The 25,695-nt window shown below is 40.4% G+C and overlaps 1 protein-coding gene across 2 annotated transcripts; it reads right to left on the reverse strand.

Moving 5' to 3' along the window:
- Positions 1–857: 857 nt before the first annotated feature.
- MCUR1 (mitochondrial calcium uniporter regulator 1) lies at positions 858–20,911 on the reverse strand. 2 transcript variants are annotated; one of them, XM_060109649.1, is made up of 9 exons: positions 20,399–20,911; positions 14,461–14,580; positions 10,747–10,850; positions 10,165–10,266; positions 9,149–9,190; positions 8,034–8,105; positions 3,911–3,964; positions 2,458–2,572; positions 858–1,468 (listed from the first exon to the last, which is right to left on the reverse strand). In XM_060109649.1, the coding sequence occupies exons 1-9, from the start codon at positions 20,796–20,798 to the stop codon at positions 1,413–1,415; spliced, it is 1,065 nt and encodes a 354-aa protein (XP_059965632.1). In that variant the 5' UTR covers positions 20,799–20,911; the 3' UTR covers positions 858–1,412. The 2 variants fall into 2 exon arrangements, with proteins under 2 accessions (XP_059965632.1, XP_059965631.1); XM_060109648.1 differs by lacking the exon at positions 8,034–8,105 and having other exon boundaries at positions 20,399–20,886.
- Between the last annotated feature and the right edge of the window lie 4,784 nt (positions 20,912–25,695).

The following is a 25,695-nucleotide window of genomic DNA, read 5'->3' on the forward strand; positions in this document are numbered from 1 at the left end:
TGATGTTTATACTTATCTTTATGCCACACAAATGTTTCAAACAAGGCAACGGCTCACACTTTACAAAGTTTAGAAATGACACCCAAAGGACAGAGGGTAACTTTTCGCCAGTGTGGATGGAACAGTGATGATGGGCACTTGTACCAGTTTGATCCAGAAGTCTCTATGTGGTTTCTCCACTGGACCAGGTTATATGCACACGTGTGCACGTGGAGGAAGACAGGAAGGTGCCATTCAGTGTCATCATTTCTCAAATGCTATTCTCTCTACGTGCAGGTCATTCAAGTAAGATGAGAATGTGCGTCTCCAAAATACCCCCAGTTGTATCTTGGAATTTTAAATACAGAGGTAAGGTTGGTATGAGAATGTCTTTAACAACCAAAGAAATCAACGTAGATTAGGATACCTGGCATGAAAATTATCTAATTTTCAAAGCCTATGACCTGAGCTTGCACTGGGCAAAGGCGTATTCATTAAAGACATTTCTGGAAAGTACATGCGCTATCTACATATCTAGATATTGCTACAGAAGTTACACCTTGTGCCTCCCTTATATAAAAAGCTGACGAAGACCAGAAGGAAGAAACCCTGTCCCACGGACTGAAGTAGACTTCCATGCCCAGAGCGAGCCTGTTTTCTAGGGAGGCAGTGCCACACCTGGGGCGTTGTAACAACTCTCACACCAAGAGGGAGGAGAGGAGAAGGGGCCAAGTGAGAGGAAGGGAGGCAGCGAGAGGAAGTTACCACTCTAGGAGGCTGGGAGAGTCTGCATCCCAATCACAATGCTTCATCAGGCAACAAGATTTTCTAGCTGGAAGGCACACAGAAAATGAACAGAATAACTAAGACAATGGAAATTACAAGAAAAAAAATCTCTTTTGGGTGTAAAGTACAATGAAGCATGAGGCTACCAACCAACTGGACTTGAAACACAACCTCTAACACAGGGACCGGCTGACATTAGGGTCTGGGTCAGTAGGTGAAGAGGATTCAGTGCTCTTGGTTTGGTTACAGTGATTCTTCAGCACTTAGTAAAGCTCCTGTGCCTTTTAAATGGAGACCCCAAATCCTCGATTAAAACAGAAGATTTAAAATTGTGGAGAGTTATACAAATATTTACTGTTGGTATGTCCCAAAGGTTAGACCAAGTTCAGTGGCCCAGCTGAGTGGAGTCTTCCTTGTTTCGTCCACCACCACTCAGAGTTATAAAGTCAACTAAACAGAAAAGATGGAAGAAGCAGTTATGAAATTTCTCACTTCTCTGCCTTGGTTATATGTCCATAATTTGCATAAAATAAATAATATGCATTAAATTTAAAAATCAGCATTAAAATTGGAAATGAGAAAAAAAAGCACAGCAATCTGGTATTTTTAAGGCAAAACAATAAAATGCTCTTTAAATAGACACTTTATTACATCCACAGACGATAAAATCCCAGAGCTACTGTTAGGCACGTAAATACAGATCCTGTAAGAAAAAAAACAATTGTGCATAGTATTAGTTCTATTAACAATTACTTGCGGGAACATCTTTTTATTAAGAAAACAGACACTTATCCACCAAGAAAGTAAAACCAAACCCAAGAAACTTGGCTTGCTCACTGATGTGCCACATCCCATGAAACACCTGCCTATTAGAAAACTCCACACCTGAGACCATCATCATTAAAGTACAAATGCATCCAATATCCAAGAAAACTTTTCAGTAAAAGTACAGAATCACAAAAATTCTGTGGTCATAAAGTATATGCACATGTAACACATAGGGACACACCCTTTAACTTGATGAGCAAATCCTACTTCTAAATACTATTAGACTTCAAAATATTGATTGATCCAAAATGTTAAATCTGAGTTAAAATAATGGCTAAGTAATTTTTTTTGGTACATATCTTCCTTCCCTCTTTTGGCTCAAAAATTGCAAAAGCAAAGTAACACCTTATAAGGAGTGTCACCCATTGAAGCAGAAAAGATCACAACTCAGCTATCTGTAAAATATTCCATCTTGAATGTTACGAAAAATAACTCCAAGTAACTATAGCTCGATGCCAGTATCTCATGAAATTTAAGATTCCATCAATAGTAGTAAATAAAATCATGTACTTTACAAAGAAAGAAAAATGCCAATTATTGTATGATATTCCATCTATTGGAAATTTTAAGATGCCTTCCAATTTCAGAGATGTTAAAACATGAAAAAAAAATTGTGTTAGAATCAACCAAATGCAATATCTGTCTTTGACTTTATTTATACATTTTATTTATTTTGGGAATTCCCTGGCAGTCCGGTGGTTAGGACTGTACGCGTCCACTGCAGAGGGCACGTGTTCGATCCCTGGTCAGGGAACTAAGATCCCACATGCCACGTGGCATGGCCAAAAAATGAAAAAAAATTTTTTTCTTTGTTTAAATTTATTTTCAGCTTGTTTTAAACTATCTAGATGCAAAATGGCTTACCTGCTAAATATTTAATATTATCAAGCTTGTGTGACTCAAGCATGGTTTTGAGGCCAGCAACCTCGGTATCTATCTTCCTGTCTGTCTGCGTGATGTCCCGATCTTGCTGGGCGTGCTTTTAAAAGAAAGATTCATAGCATTAAACCACTTTGGATGCATCCCCTCTGCTGTTAGTCCTAGAGTCCCTTCCCAGCAGGGTCAGATTAAGGAGGCCTGGGCTTTAGTCTGAGTTCTACTAGCCTCAGGCTGTAGTGTACTGGTCAGGGCTGTGGCTATCTCTAGGCCTGTTTCCTTCTGTTTGAGACAAAGAAAAAGGTAACACTGGCCCTGCCTTCACATAAGCTGTTTAGAGAATCAAGCGTGATAACTGATGGAGGGAAGCTTTTTAAATTATAGACTGCTCTGCAAGTAAGATTAAGGTTATGAAGCTGGTCTGTTCTCAATGGCAATGACTATGCCTCATCCTTCTGAATTCCTCTTAGTGAAAGGTATACAGAAAGTGCTTTAACAAAACGAATGGAATCTTAGGTAATCTAAAAGCAATAGCGCTTGGCTTGATGCTATTTCTGTTCACATTTTTTAAAAGTTTTCTTCCTTTACAGTTCGAATGCCAAGTGTTTTATTATTATGAGGCTTGGCCACCAAGGACCTATATGCATTCTTTCCCAGATATAATACACAATTAACTCCCAAAGGGTGGTAAGTTTGGCTGATGTTATAAAGGGTTTGTAACATTTCATTAATGCGTAAAAGCATTGGAAATACTTCACTACAAGTCCTAGGGCAAGTAAGCAGTTCCCTGTGACAAATAATTCAGGTAATGAATAAGGAAATAAATGCCTGGATGAGTAAAATATTCCAGAGGAATAGTTCAGTATTCTCTCATGGAAGTCTCTTGCAGGTTTCAGAGGTCCCAGGTAATATAGGATGGAAAATAAGTTATGCATGCCATAAGCTAAAAATATAATAAAACATCTCCATTCCTTATTATTCTTCAATCACTGAGATTTAAAGTTTCATTAAGATAATTAAGTATTTTGTGTACCAAAAAATCCTATGATATTCCACTTCTCGGTATATATACCCAAAAGAATTGAAAACAGGAACTCCAATAGATACCTGTATGCCCATGTTCGTAGCATTATTCACAATGGCCACAAGGATAATCAAAATGTACTACATCCATACAATGGAATATTATTTAGCCTTAAAAAGGAAGGAAATTCTGACATATGCTACAACATGGAGGAATCCTGAAGACATTATGCTAAGTGAAATAAGCCAGTCACAAAAGGACAAATACTTTATGATTCCACTTACATGAGGGACCTAGAATAGTCAGATTCATAAACTGAAAATAGAATGGCGGCAGCCACGGGAGGAAGAAAGGAGGGGTTGGTGCTTCAAGGGTAGAGTTTCAGTTCTGCAAGATGAAAAGTGAATCTTTTCTTACCAATGATACCATTTCTGTTTTTACTTCCAGCAGCTTCCTTTCGTTTAATGAATACTGAAACAAACACGTAACATAGGTCAGATTCTGATTTATTCCTCTCTCTCTACTCCTCCTCTGGTGCCTTAAATATTCGGGTCTCAGTAATTCCAAGAATATGTACCACTAGAAGCCACCCCTAGGGTAAAGTAGCCTACTTGCCTTCTCCTTTTGATCTATGTTTTGGGGTTTCTTATTTATATTCACTCATTGCTCCAACATCTGGATTCCCTTTTGTCACCCTCCACCACTCTCTGCTGGTTTTCTCTTTTCATCTCTTCGCTGGGATGTCTCTAGGTCCCTCCCACTATTATAACAGCATTCCCTGGGACCAATTTAGATGGACATATGCTTTTTGGCTTTGAGAGGGTTGAGAAAAGTGGGGTTAACAATTCAATTTAGGAGCTATCCCATTGTAACCACAAACAAAATTGGTCACTATTTGAGGCTTAGACAGGAGAGAAAAGATACAAAGTTGGGAAAAAAAATAGTTTCAAGGAATATTATTCTGTGACACAGATGTCGCCTTGTGATTATAAAACACTATGTAAATATACAGATACAAGAAATACACTAAACCATCACATGTTGGGTTTAATTGAAAAAAACAAAAAACAAACCCACATGGGCATTGTCACAATCCAGTGTTACTAAGGGAACTGACTAGTTCTACCCAGAATTAAAATGGTATCTTGCCTTTGGCTATTAATATCTGTGCAAAGATATTGTGCAATTTTGTTGACACTGAGACCAAAATCAGACACATCACCTTAGTGGTGGGAGTTAGGATTTAACTGAGCAAATGAAAATCTATAAGTGAAGAATTAAAAAACTTCAATAAATTAACATTGTTATAGGGGAAAAAATTAATGGTTTTGAAGTATCTAGTAACTTTCTAGCCATACAATGTTCCCCTGTGACTACCAGGGGGATAAAGTATAGAAACAGCATAGCTTAGGAGTAAAAAAAAAGAAAAAAACCCAAAACCCCAAACCAAGAACTAGTTGAAGCACCAAAGAATGCTCAACTCCAGGGTTTCAGAGAAGAGAGAGAGAGAGAGAGAGAGAGAGAGAGAGAGAGAGAAAGAGAGAAAGAGAGAGAGAGAGAGAGAGAGAGAGAGGGAGAGAGCAAGCGAGCGCGAGAGCGAGCGAGCTATGCGACAGATCACCACCAGAGGGCAGGGTGGAATGGGATTTTTCTGCACCCCTTAAAACTCCAGTTTTCACTAAGTCAATATTGACTCAACCACAAGAGAAAGGAAAAACCTAAGTCTTGATATTGCCATGATTTTTTTTTAAACATCTTTATTGGAGTATAACTGCTTTACAATGGTGTGTTAGTTTCTGCTGTATAACCAAGTGAATCAGCTATACGTATACATACATCCCCATATCCCCTCCCTCTTGCGTCTCCCTCCCACCCTCCCTAACCCACCCCTCTAGGTGGTCACAAAGCAGAGAGCTGACCTCCCTGTGCTATGTGGCTGCTTCCCACTAGCTATCTATTTTATATTTGGTAGTGCATATATGTCCATGCCACTCTCACTTCGTCCCAGCTTACCCTTCCCCCACCCCATGTCCTCAAGTCCATTCTCTACGTCTGTGTCTTTATTCCTGTCTTGCCCCTAGGTTCTTCAGAACCATTTTTTCCCTTTAGATTCCATATATATACGTGTTAGCATATGGTATTTGTTTTTCTCTTTCTGACTTACTTCACTCTGTAGGACAGACTGCCATGATTTTTAAAATAACAGCAGTTTAGAGGCTACACTGCTTTTGAAACTGGCTGTAAATATCATCACAGTTAATTTTGTTGAAACAGTATTATAACTTTATTAAACAAGAGAATGAGAGGTTTGAATAGCTTATCTTGCTCAGTGCAGTTACATTCACGCTAGCTGCACACTAATATACTACTGCCCTGCACTTCAGAGTAATCTGAATTTAGGATTACCAAGAACGACTTCTCAGCTAGGTTAGTAAATCACATAAATTCATTGGCTTTAATCCATGTTCACATCCTCTATCTCCCAATCTCCTAAATGAAGTTCTTCCTGGCTCGGTTAGCTACAGGAATCTTCCTAAATCAAGTGAATAAGGAATTCCTGCTAAGTCTACAACCCTAAGGACAAAGGTAACCAAAAGAGTTCTTCCTCTTCTAGACACTAGTCATACGATCATTACATATTTTAGTAATACTAAGTGATTTAATCTTCAAGGTTAAAAGTGTTTCAAGACTACAAAGACAGGTAACATGGACATAATAATTATTCTGTATAACAAAGCTCAACTTAACTCTTGAAATCCAGAGGCAGTTCCAAAATACAGTTAAGTACTTGTTTGAATTTCAATATTAGCTTCATTTATCATTGTAGCACATTTTGGTTAAAAGTAAAAAGTAAATTGTGAAAAATGAGGAGACAATGAACAACTGTGAATACTCAGTGTCTGCATGTGCATCCAGTTCTTTGTTAGTAAAAAATGCTGTATATGCCCTATTTCTGCTTATGCTGAGAATAAAAAAGGTATCTAACTAATAAATAAAGAAATGCAAATACAGCCTGAACAAGAAGACAGACGGGTTAAAAGTCACTAGAGGCAACCCCACACATATAAAACATCCAACTTATCGTACCCCATGTTCATTGCAGCATTACTTACAATAGCGAAAACGTGGGAGGAACCTAAGTGTCCATCGATGGATGAATGAATAAAGAAAACGCAGTGCGTATATATATATGCAATGGAGTATTACTCAGTCATAAAATAAAAAAAAAATCTTGCCATTTTTTTGGCAAGGATGGACCTGGAGGGTGTTATGCTCAGTGAACTAAGTCAGACAGGGAAAGACACATGCCATATGATCTCACTTATATTTGGAATCTAAAAAAAAAGCAAAAAAACCCGAGCTCACAGATACAGAGAACAGATTGGTGGCTGCCAGAGGTGGGCGGGGAGGGGATGAAATGGGAGAAGGTGGGTCAAAGAGTACAAACGTCCAGTTACAGAATAACTGCGTTCTGGGGATGTAATATACAGCATGGTGCCTAGAGTTAATAATACTGCATTGTACCGCTGAAAGTTTCTAAGAGAGGGGATCTTAAAAGTTCTCACTGTAAGAAAAAAAGTTTTGTAACAATGTGGGTGATGGATGTTAACCAGACTTACTGTGGTGATCATTTCACAATATATAAAAATATTGAATCATTACACTGTACACCTGAAATGTAATGTTGTATGTCAATTATATGTCATTAAAATTAAAAAATTTACAACAAGAAGTTACTGTGAAAGCCCTGAGGGAAAAACATTGTATTTATATGTATTGCCTTTGAAATGCACATAAACAGGCATTTCAAAGGGCAGCGGAGCAATATTTCCACAGTTTTCTTAGGTCTTGGGCATGGATCCCACAAGTTGTTGTACTGACATATGTGTGTGTGTGTGTGTGTGTGTGTATGTCATATATATATATATCTCCCTTCCACTTATTTACAACCCACATTTTGTGATATCTTTTTGTTAACAAATATATAGCACTACTTTCCCTAATAGAAAATTTCAATTTAATATAACTTGAAGAATCATTTAGAATTTGCACTTCAAAACAATGCAGTAAAGTCATTTTCTCTATTAAAAAAAAACCTATATGGAAATATTTTTTAAATCTTGAATTTTAACATAGAATTTAACATTATTTAATATTAATAATTTAATATTATTCAAACCAGATAATTAACTTAACTTTTGAAAAATTGGGACCCAGAAGAGGTTTAAGTCAATATCAAATAGATCAAGATTGAATTTAATTTCTTTATTCATGCCTAAGTGACACATAATTTAGTATCTCTGAAACATACAAGATTCAAACTTGATTTGACCAAGATTTTAATTTTAATGTTCCCTTTGAAAGCATCAAATTTAAGCCTTAATTCAAAATATAGTCAAAATAAAGAAAAAACTGTGCCTAACAATGATATACAGATAAATATTTAACAGTACTTCTGAATGGTATGTAAACAGACTTGACCAATGTTCCATCCTGCAAAGAAATTAATTCATACTATATTTTTAGTAAAGAAACATACCAATTCTTTTACTCTGCTCTTTTCTAGATTGAAATCTAATTTGGTATCTGTTCGGACTTTGATCACTTCATCCTAGTGGGAGGGCAAACAACAAAGAAAGAAATCCAAAGTAAGAGATCCAAACTCTGTGAGGATGTGAGCCTTACCTGCTGCTTCCACTGCTCCACCAGAAGGGGCTAAGGGAAAGGGCCGGGCCAGGGGCGCACAGAGAAATGGAGCTGGAGACTAGCGAGGTCAGGAGACGTCTGCAGTCAGCCCTGCAGGGACTTCCCAATTATGTATACAAATAATCCCCTTTTATGTTTCAGTCAGCCTAGAGTGGGTTATTGTTGCTTTTAACCTCAAGATTCCCAATGCAATCACCTTGTGAAATTTATGAATCAAGCTGTTCCTTGGACAACTTTGGAAAGCAGAGATGGACTCAAAGAAGTAAAATATTAAATTCTGGTTTAAGTAAAGTCTTCCTTCTGACACTCATCAAAACCTTTTCTTCTTTAACATCAATGTCCTTTCGACTTCAAAAAAATCAAACAGCTGGCACAGCTGGCAGTTGAAAATCACATGTAATTCTCCGAAGACAGTCTCTCCTAAGATAATCTAAGGGTTGCAGGCGGCTATTTTAGAAAATTGTTTATTTACAAATGACTTCATTCCTTCTAGATCACAATTTTCTTTTTTTTTTTTTTTTTTTTTTTTTTTTTTTTGCGGTATGCGGGCCTCTCACTGTTGTGGCCTCCCCCGTTGCGGAGCACAGGCTCCGGACGCGCAGGCTCAGCGGCCATGGCTCACGGGCCCAGCCGCTCCGCGGCATATGGGATCCTCCCAGACCGGGGCACGAACCCGTATCCCCTGCATCGGCAGGCGGACTCTCAACCACTTGCGCCACCAGGCAGGCCCTAGATCACAATTTTCTTAATGAATGGTTACAGACATCAGTTACTTATTCATTGGCTATGTTCTTGGTTAAATCTTCCAATGTGTACTTTCGAGACACATCACACAAATATTTAACACAGAATTAAGTTTTTAAGAACATGTAAGTATTTCAGATATTATATTTATTACTAAGCTTATGTAATTATAAACAAGCAAGCAAACAGGAATGAAGATCTTACCATTACTTGTTGTTTTAACCGATGTAGTTCCAGTTTTATTTTCTAAAAACACATTAACAAGAAATGTCAAGGATATATTTAGAAGATTATAAGAAAAACATAATAAACAACTACCAGAACATGTATTTGTGAACAAGTTCTTTCCTCATTCAACACAAATTCGGCCACGTTCAGGATACAACCATAATTGAATAGTCTCAGTGGCAGAAATGATTGTCGTGCCAGGATGGTACTACAATCATGGTGTGTCTAGAGATATGTCTTAATCCATCTTGAAGGCCACATAAAATTAGTAACACAACTGTTTTCAATATATTCATCTCCCTTCAGAGGCCCTGCTTTAATTCCTCCTTCAATTTTTCTTTTAACTAATTCTGCCCTCAAATAACTGACTTCAAGACAACTTTGACAGTTTCACAGTTTACCTTTTTCTAGCAAAAGAAGGATCTTTTGCTAGGCGGTTTCTTATAAGATTAAGAACAACAGATAATAAATGAACTTCCTTCATGGGACTTTAAATAGGGCTGAAAATAAAGGAAGACACGAAGATAGCACTTATTTAAACGCTGATCCCAAACACCACACTTTAAGAAACGAAGCAATATTTTACAGCAGCACTTATTCATAATAACCTCAAACTGGAAACAACTCTAATATACAACGCAGTAGAATAATGTGGCATATTCCTGTAACACTATAAACAATGAAAAAGAATGACCTATCACTGCAAGACACGCTGTGATTCCATCTGAGAAAGTTCTGGGACAGCCAAACCACTCAATAGCCATGTTAGTCAGGATAATGGTTTCTGCTGTGGGAGGAGTGACCAGAAGGGGGCATCAGCAGCACTTCTGGGGCACTGGTCACAGTCTCTTTTTTTTTCTTGATTTGACTGATCGTCTATACTGAAAATTCATCGAGACGTACATTTGTTTGTACACTTTTGTGTATGTATATCCCATCTCAATGTCTTAATATAAGGCATTTGGTAAATATGAGCGGTTCTTTAGTTTTACCTCATTTTCTGATCTGAGGGCTGAAAATTCACTCTTCTCCAAAATAATCATATCTTTTTTCACATTAGCAATCTGAGACATTATTTCCTGAAGAGTGATCTCCTGGGAAAGTAAAAACAAAACATATAACCTAGTCTGGCCTAGGAAGTCTACCTCCTACTGTCTCTACCCAGTATCATCTTATTGAGAAACTAGAAGGACATGGGAACAAAGAAAGAGGTTCAGCAAGGTCCTCCTCTGACTGAAAATGAGAAAAGAATAAGAACTAATTTCCAGTATCGGCATCAAGTGAATCACAGTTAACAGGGTGGCAGTCAGAGGACCAGCTGCTGTAATTCTAGCCGCATCTCCATTTATTAAAGCACGGTCGACTAGAAGAGTCAGTTTTCAAACATAAGTGATTCTATAACAGCTGACTAAATAGCTTTGAATAAGTATTTTTTATGTCACTGTAGCCATCTGTCTCTTGTTTATGTTAAAATTACTATATGCTTTTCAACAGAATATTATCCCAAAACATGTATTACAAATAATACCCCATCATTAGATTTCAAATTTGCTCAAGTGCCCCAGCAAAGCTACCTGCTGCATCTTGGTGACCATATCTTTGTAGACGATATCCATGTTGGCCTCCATGATTTTGACTAAGGCAGAGACAATGATTTCTGCTTGTTGAGTAGTAAACCCTAGGCAAACACACAAAGACAGTCACTCAGGAGACTCTAGCTGCCAGAATAAAAAAATCCTTCATAGAAAGGGGGAGAATGCAAACTGACACATGCAAGTGGATGTCTGAATTCAGAAGCAGGTGGAGAGCCTAGTGTAGCAGGAGGGTAGAGTCTAGCCACAGGCTGTGATGTGTCTGTCACTTGGAACAAGTAGGACACATCGGAGTGTTTCCTCGTGTAAAATGAGGGGTTGGGATGACTGAGCTCTGACGTCCCTCCTAGCCATCAAAAACCATGTTTTCAAAAAGAGAATGCATAATGACATAGGGGATGCCTGCAGTGCAAGGTCAAGTGAAAAGATGCAAGACTCAAAACTATAGATACAATTTATTTCTTCTGTAATTTAACAAATATTCTAGGTAATTGTGTTGTCTAAATTTTCTACAATGGATGTGACTTCCTTAATTTCAAAATGTATATGTTAGTAAAAAATAATTTACTTAAGTAGAGAAAGCTTATTTATTTCCAGCACAAATCAGTCAAATCAGTGGCTATATAAATAATAATTCAGCTGTTAATTTACTTAATGTTAAAAGACAAAATTGGCTCTTATATTTTTCTTCCATAATTTTCCTCAATCACAAGTGAGGGGGGCTCAAACTGGAAAAAATATATTCTTTTATACTCAATAAATGCTGCTGAACTGAATTACATGAAGACTCAACTCAGCAGTGCTACTGTTTTTTTTTTTTGTTTTTTTTTTTGTTTTTTTTTTTTTCTTTTTGCGGTATGTGGGCCTCTCACTGTTGTGGCCTCTCCCGTTGCGGAGCACAGGCTCCGGATGCGCAGGCCCAGCGGCCATGGCTCACGGGCCCAGCCGCTCCGCGGCATATGGGATCCTCCCAGACCGGGGCACGAACCCGTATCCCCTGCATCGGCAGGCGGACTCTTAACCACTGCGCCACCAGGGAGGCCCAGTGCTACTGTTTTTAATAACTTTAGGTAGTAACATATTTCACATTGAAAATTCTAATTAAAATGCTTAATTTGAAATGCTTAAGATGCATAAGTCCCTGTAATACAATTCTTTCCGTTAAATACTTCCAGCTATGGGCTTCCCTGGTGGCGCAGTGGTTGCGAGTCCGCCTGCCAATGCAGGGGATGCGGGTTTGTGCCCCGGTCCGGGAAGATCCTACATGCCGCGGAGTGGCTGGGCCCGTGAGCCATGGCTGCTGGGCCTGCGCATCCGGAGCCTGTGCTCCGCGACGGGAGAGGCCGCAACAGTGAGAGGCCCGCATACTGCAAAACAACAACAACAACAACAAAAAACAAACAAAAACAAAAACAAAACTTCCAGCTGTAAGAACTTCAGAAGAATTTACTGATTCTTGTAATTAATCCATGGCACATTTGTTTGGATAAAGTTATAACTGATTCAATTTGGATGAGATTAAGCATATTTTATAATAAAAAAAAAGCAACAAATTTAAAGGAGACAAAAAGACCTCCAAAGACCTACTCTTTTCACTTTATTCAAAATCCTTTAATTTTCAATGTGTGGGTCATGAACAGCTAGAAAAAAATCATCCAAATGTGAACACTGTTTAACTCTGGTACTGGGATTCAGAGTAGTTTTTCTTGTTTCTTTTCTGTCTTCCTAATTTTTTAAAAATGAACATGTCTTTTGAAAATTTTAAAACTTATTAGAGTTCATAGTTAAACATAATTAGGTTTGGGAATTATGAAGAAAAGAAAGAGGGAGACCAAAGAGAACTTACGCTGATAAGAAAAGAAACTTTAAAGCCTTATAATTTAGAACCACCTATAGGAGGAGAAAGGATAAGAAAAAGGAGAAGCCTGAAAACCTCCCGGGTTGCCATATGCAAGTTAATTTTTTGTAGGAATGAGAGAATGGCACAGAATCAGGGCTAGTGAGATTACAGACACAGAGAAAGTTTTGTGAATCAAGAGACATAACTCTGGAGAGAAAAATGGATAAAGGATGGAACATTCCTTGAGGGGTCCTTCCTGGCCTTATCCTAACCCAGCCATTGCAGACACCCATCGTTCATGTAAGCACCTGCACACCCTACATCCAGTGGGGTCTTCACATCACTGGTCTTGAAATATGCAAATATTCATGCGCCAGGGTTGGAAAATCAAGAAAAGCAGGCAGTACATATATTGAAACATCACACTTTAAACATTCAACATCTGCTATTTCTAATTTGTCAAAAATAAATAAATAAATGGATCTTCAAAGTGGGGAGGGGAAACAAATACCACCTCTCACTGGGAAACAGGATTTGGGACCACTGCAGCTACCTGGCCATAGTTACGCGTAACTAAATTAATGATGTTCCTTTAATATCATCAAACATCTAGTGTATGTTGAGATGCCCCTATTATCTCTAAGATGTCTTTTTACAATTGGTTACTTTGAATACAAGAACACAGGTCCATCAAAAAGAAAAAAGAAAAAGAAACAGAACGAAAGAAAAAGAAAAGTAGAAAGACTTCTGCTTAACAAGATAATTTTAGATGCCCCTCTTCTCACTTTTACTTTTCTTTTTTAAATTCTGAGCTGAAAGAAGTCTTGGTGAAAAAGGCTAACTGTTTCAAGTTTGAGAAGAAAAGCTGTAAAAATTATCACAGGGCATGTGACAGTTTTCCCAAAGTGCATTCAAGTACATTACTTAACACTCAAAGGGCTCTTTGGAATTCTTATTATGCCCACGCTACCAAGGGGGAAATGGGAACTGAGAAAGCAGAAAGGACTGTGAGACCATGCAGCTGGAACGTGGCAGAGCTCGAACCCAGAGCTGCTAACTGTCCCACATAAGCACAGAAAGATCCACCCCAACACAGTGTCCTGGGCACGTAAAGCACGTCTACACAGGGCAGGCTTTCAGATATGAACACACACAACAGGATGAATAACTATACAATAAAGTCAAAACACAGATTTATTTCAGACATAAGCTATGATATCTGAGATTCTGATTTTGAGAATATATGTGTCCCAATAGAGAGAATTATAATGTGTATTAAATTGTATATTTGTCTAGATAAGATTAACTATGAGAATGCTACCTATATACTAAGTGCACTTTCAATAACTGTCATACATGTCAGGGCAATCTTTTACATTAGTTAACTCAACGGCAGTAAGAGAAAAAGTCTGAATATTTTTAAAAAATCACAAGTTGAAATTATCAATAACTGTTGTTCAGCAACATTTTAATTTCATAAAAATTTTGAAGCACACAAGACGCACAGGAATAAAACTATCACTTTCGTGCTTAGACAGCTGTCATAGGAATCATTCCTGAGTTTTGCTGGCTTATGTCTAATTTTTCACCTATAATACCATACTTCCAGAGTAATGTGATAAACATATGCTTCACTTGGACAAAGAGAATATGTGGGAGAAAAGTCTCAATTGTACTGATGAAGCAAAAATGTCCTCAAACAAAAAACAAGGACTTAAAAAATGATGACTTGACCAAAAGATTACCTACAGACTTAAAAGTCAAAGAGAAATATGAGAAATTTGATAAGATCACACGGGAAGTCCTAATTTATAGTGTTTTTCTATGGCACTGAGTAACCAAATGAGAGAGATTACCATTTTCTTCGAGTAAACACACAAAGGCATGGGTGTCAAAGTAGAGTTTCCTACTCCGAGAAGAGGTGAAATCTCTCCTTTTGCTCTCCAGATGCAGGCTCCCAGCACAGACGCTCAGCTCTAGAATGGAAAGGACAATATGGTTCAAAACAGGTGGATGGTAAACAGGTGGATGTTTGATGGTAAACAAAAGCAACTCAGCACCATGAAAAAACAGGGCATACCTCAAAAGTCTATCTGGTTTTTTACAACAGCTTGAGACATAACTTAGATACATATGATTCACCCATTTCAAATGTATATTCCAGTTGTTTTCAGTATATTTATGGTGCTGTGCAACCATCCCACAATCAACTTCAGAACATCTTCATCATCCCCAAAGAAACCCTATACCCTCTAGCTACGCTCTAGCTATCACCCCCTCATCTTCCTACTTCCCCCCAGCAATCACTTATCTATTTTCTGTCTCTATGAATTTGCCTACTCTGGACATTTCATTTGAATAGAATCATTAGGACATGTGATATTTTGTGACTGGTTTCTTTCACATACAGTGACATTTTCAAGGTTCACCCACCAGTGTAGTATGTCAGCATCTTACTTCCTTTTATTGCCAAATAATATTTCATTGTATAGATATGCCAATTGTTTTTTAACCTCATCATCAGGTGAAGGACTAACTGTATGAGGGTTCCAATTTCTCCCCATCCTCAACATTGTTATTATGTCTTTTTTATTATAATTATCCTACTAGGTGTAAAGTGGTATCTCATTGTAGTTTTGATTTGCATTTCCCTGATGGTTAATGATGTATATCTTTTCATGCATTTATTGGCCATTTGTATATCTTCTTTGGAGAAATATCCATTCAGACCCTTTGCCCATTTAAAAAATTGGGGGTATCTTTTTATTACTGAATTAAGAGCATTCTTTATACATTTTAGATACACGTTCCTTATCATATGTATGATTTGCAAATATTCCCGTTCTGTGGGTTGGCTTTGACTTTCTTGATGGTGCCTTTTTTTTTTTTTTTTTTTTTTTTTGCACTACGTGGGCCTCTCACTGTTGTGGCCTCTCCCGTTGCGGAGCACAGGCTCCGGACATGCAGGCTTAGCGGCCAGGGCTCACGGGCCCAGCCGTTCCGCAGCATGTGGGATCCTCCCGGACCGGGGCACGAACTCGTGTCCCCTTCATCGGCAGGCGGACTCTCAACCACTGCGCCACCAGGGAAGCCCTTGATGGTGCCTTTTGAAGTACAAAACTTAAATTTTAATTAAGTCCAATTTATCTTTTTCTTTTGTTCCTTATGCTTTTGGTGTCATATCTAAGAAACCACTGGCTGATCGGAGCACACAGAGATTTACATCTGTTTTCTCCTAAGAGTTTTGCAGTTTTAGGTCTCACATTTAGGTCTTTGATCCTTTTGAGTTGATTTCTGTATATGGTGTGAGATGGGGGTTCAACTTCATCCTTTTGCATGTGGAGGTCCAGCTGTCCCAGCACTATTTTCTCCCTAAATTGTCTTGTGACTCTCATCAAAAATCAACTGACTATAAGTGGGAGGATTTATCTGTGGATTCTCCATTCTATGCCATTGATTTATATGTCTGCCTTCTGCCAGTGCCACATTTTCTTGATTACTTGTAACTCTGTAGTAAGTTTTGACATCAGGAAGTGAGTCCTCCAACTTTGTTCTTTTTTAAGGTTGTTTTGGCGTTCTGAGTCCCTTGCATTTCCATATGAATTTTAGGATTAGTTTATCAATTTCTGCAAAGAAGCCACCTGAAACTTTGATAGAGATTGTGTTAAATCTGTAGGTCAATTTGGGGGAGTACTGCCATCTTAACAATACTAAATTCTTCCAACCATGAACATGGGATGTCTCTCCATTTATTTAGGTCTTTAATTTCTTTAATAATGTTATATGTAGGTTTCAGAGTATAACTTTTGTGCTCTTTTTGGGTGACTTTTAAGTATTTTATTCCTTTTGATGCTACTGTAAAGGGAATTGTTTTTTAGATTTTTCGTTCCTAGTATATAGAAATACAATTGATTTTTGTTTTTGTACAATTTGTATATTGATCTTGTATCCTGCAATCTTGCTAAATTTGTTTATAAGCTTTAATAGTTTTTTTAGTGAATTCCTTAAAGTTTTCTATGTACCAGGTCATGTCATCTGCGAACAGTGATAATTTACTTCTTTTACAATCTGGATGTCTTTTCATTTTCTTGCCTAACTGCCCCGGCTAGAACTTCTAGTAGTTGTTGAACGGAGTGTTGAACGGAATGGTGACAGCAGACATCCTTGCCCCGGACTTTGGAGGGAAAACACTCCTTCTTTCACCATTAAGTATGATGGTAGCTGTGGGTATTTCAGATGCCCTTTATAAGGTGAGGCGGGTCCCTTCTGTTCCAAACTTGTCAAGTGTTCTTTAACACGAAGAGGTATGGAATTCTGTCAAATTCTGTGTCTTGCGGTGATCATGTAGTTTCTCTCCTGTATATTGTGGATATGGCGTACTACATGAATAGATTTTCAGATGTTAAGTGAACCTGCTATTCCTGAGACAGAATTCCACTTGGTCATGGTGTATACTCCTTTTTACATATTGCTGGATTTGGTTTGCTAGTATTTTCATAAAGATATTGGTCTGTAGTTTTCTTTCCTTGTCTTTGCAAAAGGCTACCTTTGGAGAGATGTGTTCTAACAATTTATATATTACCTTTGCTATGGATTTCTGTGCGTTTAACCACAGATCCAACCTGTTTTGTAAACCTGTTTCAAGGTGCTCATTTGAAGGAAGTAGTATAGTAATGGTTTCCTGGCTTTTGTATTCCACAAACTACAAAAAGCAGCTTTAAAAAAACATAGAACAGTTGCAATGCGAGCCTGTAATTTTGTCAAGAAAGGACATTTAAACATAATACCTCCTTACAATCACACTAAAAAAGACATTTTGACAGAAAAAGAAAAAGAGAGATGGACAATATAAAATTAGAAAACCTTTCAGTTAAATGTAATAAACATAGTTATATAAAAATCTTGCTTCATACTTGTTCTTACTTTTCCATGATGCCAGGTGTTGCAGAAGAGTGGGAGAAGACAGAACAGTCATCTACTAACTCAAAGTTCAAAGGTTTTCTCAGTACCTGTCCTAAATGACCAGAAAAATACTTCAGCTAATCAACTCTTATCCTCAACCCCTAAACACTCAAAGGAAATTCCAAGTAAGCAAAAAATGTGACATGAACAGGACCCTACAGATCTGATGCTTTTCTGTAAGACGAAAGCAGTGGTTCCCAAATTACTAGCAACGTGGAAAGAGTGGGGTGGCTGTGGTCATAGTCTGCACCAAGGTAAGTACCAGAGAGCCAGGAATCGGTCTGTACCAAACACGGTTTGCAGACTGACAAACTATGAAATGCAACAACTCGGGTATGCATGTGTGTGTTTAATGGTTAAAAAAAAAAAAAAAAGGGTGGGCGGGATGGTGCTTAGATTCAAAGAAGCACTAGCCTATAGTGTAAGCCCCTTGGCAAGGCATACAAAGCCTGTCCTAACTTAGCCACTTATCGTTTCAGCTTTTGTTCTAGCCACCTAGACTATTCTGTCTCCTGCACGTGCAGACCTTGGTACTCCATCCTTCAGCTTGGCTTGCTCCCCTTTCTCAACTGGTAAATTTTAAGCAACCTTTTTACCCTTCCTCATCCAATGTGACCATGTGCTAAGCATACATTATGTTCCGGGCAGGGCATTATGCTACCCTGTAAGGTTCTCTCTGCTGCCTCCTCCCAGGTCAGGGAGCAAACTTTATTGCTTCCTTATCTGTGTTCTCAGCCCAGTACAGATAGCTCTACCACAGCACTTACGTTTATTCCCATGTCTGTATATTAGTCCAAGCTCCCCAAGAGTGGCCAGTTATTTTTGTGTCACTAGGAGAGGGCCTGGTCCAGAAATAACTTAAAAGAAAATTCAACTACATGAATTCTAAGATCCAAATCGAGAGACTATCTAGAAAGAAAGTTTGAGATGAACTCCTTTCTGCTCTTCACCTATGGTCTTCTCTTCTCACTTAAGTGAGCTCACTTAAATCTGGCACCTCTTTTTTCATCCTTTATCTCCAGCCCTGGGCAAAAACTGGCCTCCATGAGAAGAGACCCTAACAGAGAACAGCCCGAGCTGGATGGCAGATAAATGAATGAATGAATGATTGCACCTCTTACAGGGCTCTTTACAAGCCACCCTGCCCACTTCAGAACCGTGCTGGACTGTCCCGTGGGTCAGGGAGCTTGAGAACATTTGGGTTTAGAACTGGTTTGTGAAAAGTGACGGGATTATTTTAGTCCCAAATTCCTTTTTTCTAATAACAATAATCATTCATGTGATTTAAAACAAAACTGCAAGCTTATTTCAAAGATCTATTGCGGGCTGAAAAGAGGAGAAAGGGCCTAGTCACTTGCCACTTGGCCCTCCAATTCTGGCTGATGGAGGGTGAATTCCGTCTTGCCTCTATCATAGGGCAGTGCCTGGGGACACAGCAGTACTCTGGCACTGGGAACACCTCTGACTCACTTTTCCTCCTTTATTGTGACAACACAACGAGGCCCAAGAACTATGAATTCCCACTAATAACCGGGAAACAAGTAAAGAGAGCTATGTTAAAGTGTAATATGTAATTCTCCTTTTGGGGGACCTTCAGCATATCAAAAGGATGTGAAACACACACACAAAATAAGCCCAAAGTTAGCTCTGGACAGAGGAGGAAACTGAGCACAAATTTCCTACTCATAAACATCCTTAAGTCTACGTGGCTCTACTGAGAACCTTGGACACCAAACAAACCACTAGGCTGAAGACAAAGGGACAAAATTCTCATTAGCTGATGGAATTATGAGAGGAAACCAAATTACCAGTTTGTCAAAAAAAGAGCAACTAAAGGCAAAGTACAGAAATAAAGACTCACAGGTACTGCAGGACACTGACAGTTCACCACTCATTTCCCAGCCTCTGTACATAAAGTTCCTTTCACTCTTTGCACTACCAACCAGTTTCTTCCCCAGCCAAAGGTATTCTTAAATTTTAGATGCAACTAACATTTACCGAGCATGTCTGTTGAGAAAAACGTTTTTTTTTAAATAGCCATCAGTGTAGTTACTGATAGCCACTGATGGATATGCATAGACTATCCAAAGTTAGATTTTTGCCAAGTTTGCTAATTAATAAGGATTCTCCCAGATTATTTTTTAATCGGCAATTTGCAATCTAGTAAACTGAGTCTAATCTCATGCAGACCGTGACTGCTCTCACCTCCTTAAAGTATTTAATGAAATGCCAACTTCTCAATGAAACAAATTTATTCCGAGGACTCCATTTAAATTAGCAACTGAAGGCCCACTCCACCTCCTAACCTTTACCCTCTCTATTTTTTTCCGACAGCCTTTATCAGATGTTATTATATATGTATATATATTAATCTCCTCTGCTACAATTAAGCACCAAGAAGGAAAAGAGTTTGTTGACTGATAACCATCCCGAGTTCCCAGAAAAGTGCCAGGCAGAGTAATGAATCCACGAGAGTTTGCAATTAAATTGTGAAACAATCCCTTCGTCTCCCAGAGCTTCGAGCCTCAACTCGCCAGCTTCCTGCACACCCCTTCACCCGAGCCCCCAAACGCTGTGCACCTGACAAAACGGCTCTACAAACGCGCGTGCGCTGTGCCCGCACGCACCGCGCCCACCCCACCCCACCGCAGCCCATCACGATTTGCGCCAGACACCTGGTGCCCGCATTCCGAATAATTCCGGTCTTTTCACCCGAGGAAGCTCAGGTTTGCGTGGCCCAGAGGGCGGGACCAGACAGAGCTTCATTCCCACGCTCGGAGGAGCCCGGCGACCTCGGCTGACCCGCCCAGCTCCCGCCGCCCCGGCCCTCACCTCTCCTGGAGGAAGCGAGGGCGGCCACCTGGCCGAGGCACAGGTGGAGCGCGCCCGCCGCACAGGCGACGCCCGGGGCCAGGCCCGGGTGGCACCTCTTCGCGCCGCCGCGGGCCGCCGGGGCAGCCGAGGGCCCGGCGCGCGAGCGCTCCCAGTCAGTCAGCGGCCGGCGCGGGGAGGGCAGCAGCAGGAGGAAGAGCAGCGGGGAGACACGTGACGCGCCGCCGCGGGCCGCCGGGGCGACGGGGCGCAGCGCCCCCAGACCGCCGAGGAGCCCGGGCAGGAGGCGGCGCGTGGGGACGCCGCGGCCTCCGGGGCCTCCACCACGGCCGGCGGCCAGGGAGAGCAGAAGCCGCCGCCGGCGCTTCGGCCTCTCGTTCGCGACGGAGCCGCAGTCCATCGCTGACGCGGTCACTAGCCCGCGAACGCGCTCATGCCGGTCACGCGCGGGCCCAGGCAGACACCAACTGCAGGAGCGAGCGTGGGCGGTGGCGCCGAGCCTGCGCTTTCCTGCCGGACGGGCGGGGCTCCGGGCATTCTCCGGGGGCGGAGCTGAGCGGCTAGGCGGGGCTCCGGGCTCGCGCCGGGGGCGGGGCTGGGCTCCCAGTGCACGCTGAGGGAGGGGCTGGGAGGCGGGCGCCCGGGGCGGAGCAGAGCTCGTCCGGTGGAGCAGGCACGCCGAGAGAGGCGAGTCTGGTCCAGAGCGAGCCCCCGGCCCGCTCGGTGTAGGGGACTGGGAAGACCAGGAGGTGGGTGTGGACCCTCTCGGAACTGGAATGAGCTCGGCGCTCCCACGATTTGCATACTTATAAGGACATACACGGATGTCCTTATAAAGACATAGTTACCCTGGCACCCTTCAGAAGCCCATGAACAGTCCGTGCACCACCGGGCTGCCCTGGGTTTTCCAGACTTTCCCCGTCCGAAGTCCCCCAACGTGTTAGCGCTGGGGTGCATTTTAAGGAATTATTAACAGGGCCGAGGGAACAGCGCTTACATAGTCCACACATTTAAATCTAAACTTTCAGAGCTTGTTTCCGGATTAGTGTATCATAGAATTAAAAAATCTCAATTTGGGAATTTCAAACGTAGGGGCTTGAGTTTTAAATGAGACCTACTGGTATAAAAGGATATCTGATACTAGCGGCGTTCAGTTCAGTGAGCTTTTTGAATGCCTACTGCACCTGTCTCAGTTATTGGTCCGTTGTGTGAACTCTGTACTGTTTCCTGAATGAAGGAATGAAATGCACAAGGCACCAGCCTAGAAGATACAAAGAAAAATGAGATTGTCCTTGTCCTCTAGGAGTGGTTTTCTTATCCACCCATATGTGTACAACACATGAGGGAAGAAGAATGTGTTATGAGCCATAAGAGAGCTACAAAGTGCTGGTAAGAGAGAAGAGAGGGAATATGGCTGTGGAAGTGGCTATCAACATATAAAGAATTAAAAATATTAAGGTGCAAGTAGACACTTTCATAAAAGGTTAGTAGGAATTGTACATTTGTAGAACTGGTAGGGAAAGCAATTTAGCAATATGTACAAAAGTGTTTTATGGTTGTAAATTTTGCTCAGGTCACCCAACTCTGAAAATTTAACCTAAGAGAATACTCCAAAATATTAAAAATCTACTAGATTGGACCATACGAACTTGTCATTTTTATAGGTCGAAATGTTGAAGATTGGTAATTTCATGTGGCTCAACCTAATATATGCACAAAGATATTCATTGTATCATAGTTTATGATTGTGAAAAAATGGAAAAAAACGAATGTCCAACATTAGAGGAATGGTTAAATAAACAGTGGCACAAACTTTATTTAATGAAAGCCCTTTGTAATTTTTTGAGGTTGAGGTATAGTATGCATGTAATAAACATCCACAGATCTTACTTCGACTTAATGATTTTAAACAATTATATACCTCATGTAACCACCACCCAAACAAGATATAGAACATGTTCGTTTTGCCACGCTGCATGGCTTGTGCAATCTTCCTTCCTCGACCAGGGATTGAACCCTGGCCCTCGGCAGTGAGGGCGTGGAGTCCTAATCATTGGCCCACCAGGGAATTGCCTAATTTGGTCTGTTCTTGAACTTCATATAAATGGGATCATACATTAAGCATTGCCTTTCATCTGACTTCCTTCTGTCTTGTGTCTGTCTTCAATGTAATAGCTGGGAGTTTCATCTATGTTGTTTTATCAGTAATTTGTTCCTTTCTATTGTTGAGTAGTATTCCGCTGTATGACTGTGCCACAGTTTGGTCATCCACTCTCCTATTGACGGCATTTATTTTGTTTCCAGTTTTTGGGTGTTATGAATAAGGCCATTACGAACATTTTTGCATAAGTCTTTGTGTGGACATATGTAATTTATCCCTTGTTAAAGAAAAAATTAGTCAACTACACTTGTTTTTGTTTTTTTTTTTTTCGGTACGCGGGCCCCTCACTGTTGTGACCTCTCCCGTTGCAGAACACAGGCTCCGGATGTGCAGGCTCAGCAGCCATGGCTCACGGGCCCAGCCGCTCCACGGCATGTGGGATCTTCCCGGACCGGGGCACGAACCCATGTCCCCTGCATCAGCAGGCGGACTCTCAACCACTGCGCCACCAGGGAAGCCCTCAACTACACTTTTTAAAACCCAGTAAGGAAGACTTTATTTAAGGGAGGTGGACTGTCTCATTAGGTACGGGGACCACTGTGCTGGAATGTTGTAGTGGCAGGGAGAGAGAATGGGGTCAACTTGGAAATCAGCTGGGGCAGGTGGGAATTTATAGCCAAGGAGCAGTGTGGGGAGCAGTGGATGGGAAATTACTAAGAGGAAACGTCGGGACTAAGGGGGATTTTGGCTAAACCAGCTAACAGGACTCTTGCTGAGAGGGGCCAGTGTGATCGGACATCACACAGAGGATGGTAGAGGATGAGGAACCAGACCAAATATGGAGGGTGATCAGATACCTTCTTTCCTTTGGTCCCAGCACTCCAGTTTTCCATGGGAAGCCACTCTTCCCCACTCTTAGTCCATGTGGTTTGGGTGGGCCAGTCTTCCTCCAGGCCCCAGGCGTGAGCATGTCACCCAGTCAGAGTCAATGAGCTTCAATTCTAGGATTTTTCTAGTAGTTATTGGAAAAAGAAGGTCTTATTTTATTGTGATATAGATTTTGAACATTGAGCCCTTGGGGCTACTACATGGCCTGAGACTGAAGCTATTATGGAGAAAGCAGACCTGAAAGATGACAAGAAATGCTCCTGGTTCTAGCTCAGCCTGAAATCGACATTTTTATTTATATAACCAATAAACTGCTTTTGTTTAAAATAGCTAGAGAAAGGTTTCTGCCTCTTATCCTGACTAATACTAGATACAGAAATCTGAAGGTCACATGAAAAAGAAGTATCAACAAATTAAGGCTTCGGGCAGGGGCCAAACAACCCCCAGGGCTCAGGACTTTCTGACAAAGTTGGACTGGAGAATAAGCTTGGACATGGGGCCAAAGTGGGGCCCTCCTACTGTCTTCCCATGTCTGGACCTGGGGACCTTCCATGAGCAGAGCTAGGTTCACAGAGCAGACCCTCTGAGATCCACCAGCTGTGAGGTCTCTAGGTGGGCCTCACACACTCTGAGGTCACCAGGAGAAAGGAGAGGAAGGATGGCAGAGCTGTCGCTGGAAGCTCTGGGCCTGCCCAGTGTGTACTTACCAGGAGGTGACAGAAAGGTGACAAATATAACATGACTACAAAGTAAAGGGGCAGGGATAAAGAGACCTCTATGGTAGTGAGGTTTCTATATTGCACCTGAAGTGCTAAAATACTGATTCTAAATAGGTTTAGAAAAGTTAAATATGTACATTGTAATCCCTAGAGTAATCAATAAACATAGTATCCAGAGAGATATAGTCCAAACACACAATAGATAAAAAATAATAATAAAAAATGTTCAAATAACCCAAAAGGAGACAGGAAAGGAAAAAACGGAAGATCCAAAAACAGAGGGAACAAATCGAAAGCAAATAGTAAAATGGTAGACCTAAATCCAAGCATAGTAATAATTATATGCAATGTAAATGATCTATACCAGAGAAAATCAAGCTAAAATACTGTTAAATAAAATATGTTCTATCCTTCTTCCTTGTGAAGAGTAGCAGACTATGCCACCCCAAAATATACCACTTTGGCATGAAGATTATTTTGAGCTGAAGGCAATTGAGAAAAAGTAGATACAAGAAAATCTCTCTACTCTTCCCCTGTTGGCCTAAAAGCAGGACATACATTTGTAAAGTTGTCCCCCCTCCCCTCTCTACCAGGAAGGACAGAAGTTGATCACCAGAGAGAACCCTTACCAGCCCAGAGACAGAATCAGAGGAATCTATATAGTCAACTCACTCAGACTAGCCCTTATCTACCATTATTCCCCATGTATTTGCCTTCCCACAATTTGCTGCCCTAGGAACTCAAAGTCCTTTTCCTTTGTGTTGCCATTTCTCTACAAAATTATTGTTCTTTGCTAAGATACTATGTGAGCCCAAGTTCTAACCACTCCTCTGTTACTCATCTCTGAGTACTCCCGGGTGCATGCGCTTTGTACATGTTAATAAGCTTCTGTTTGTTTCTCTCTTGTAAATCTATCTCTTTTAATCAGCCTAATATATGGGGCCCCAGCCAATGAATCTAAGATGGGAAGAGGGAAAACAGTTTTTCTTCCCTTACATTTGACAGATATACTTTCAAACTGGAAAAATAGAAAATATGTGTAAAAGTCATGATTTTTCATGGTTTTGTACGGTTTTTACATGACTGAAACTTGGCAAAATATTAAAGATGATGAATGCAATTATCATTGGGCACATTTGAGTGTTTTGTTCCTTGGCCATCCATGCTTAGATGAGTACTGAAATAGACTCTCCCAGTTCATCTATTTTTGTCTACTCTATGAAATTAATTTCAGCAAAATCACTAATTTTCTTGGTATAATGAAGATTTTCACATAGTTTGTTTTCTTAGGATAGGAAAGATCTAAAGGATTAAAACGTAAAATGTACTCAAACTGAACAAACGTTGAATGATTTACATCAAAAACATAAATGTAAAAAATTTAAAAACAAATTGCTTGGATGATTTTTATTTTCTCCTAAAATATAGAAACTTCTCTTTTTATTTATTTATTTATTTATTTGCGGTACACGGGCCTCTCACTGCTGTGGCCTCTCCCGTTGCGGAGCACAAGCCCAGAAATTTCTCTTTTAAAAAACAAAAATAGGGCTTCCCTGGTGGCGCAGTGGTTGAGAGTCCGCCTGCCGATG

This window comes from Mesoplodon densirostris, chromosome 10 (assembly GCF_025265405.1).
Source record: "Mesoplodon densirostris isolate mMesDen1 chromosome 10, mMesDen1 primary haplotype, whole genome shotgun sequence".
Lineage (NCBI taxonomy): Eukaryota > Metazoa > Chordata > Mammalia > Artiodactyla > Ziphiidae > Mesoplodon > Mesoplodon densirostris.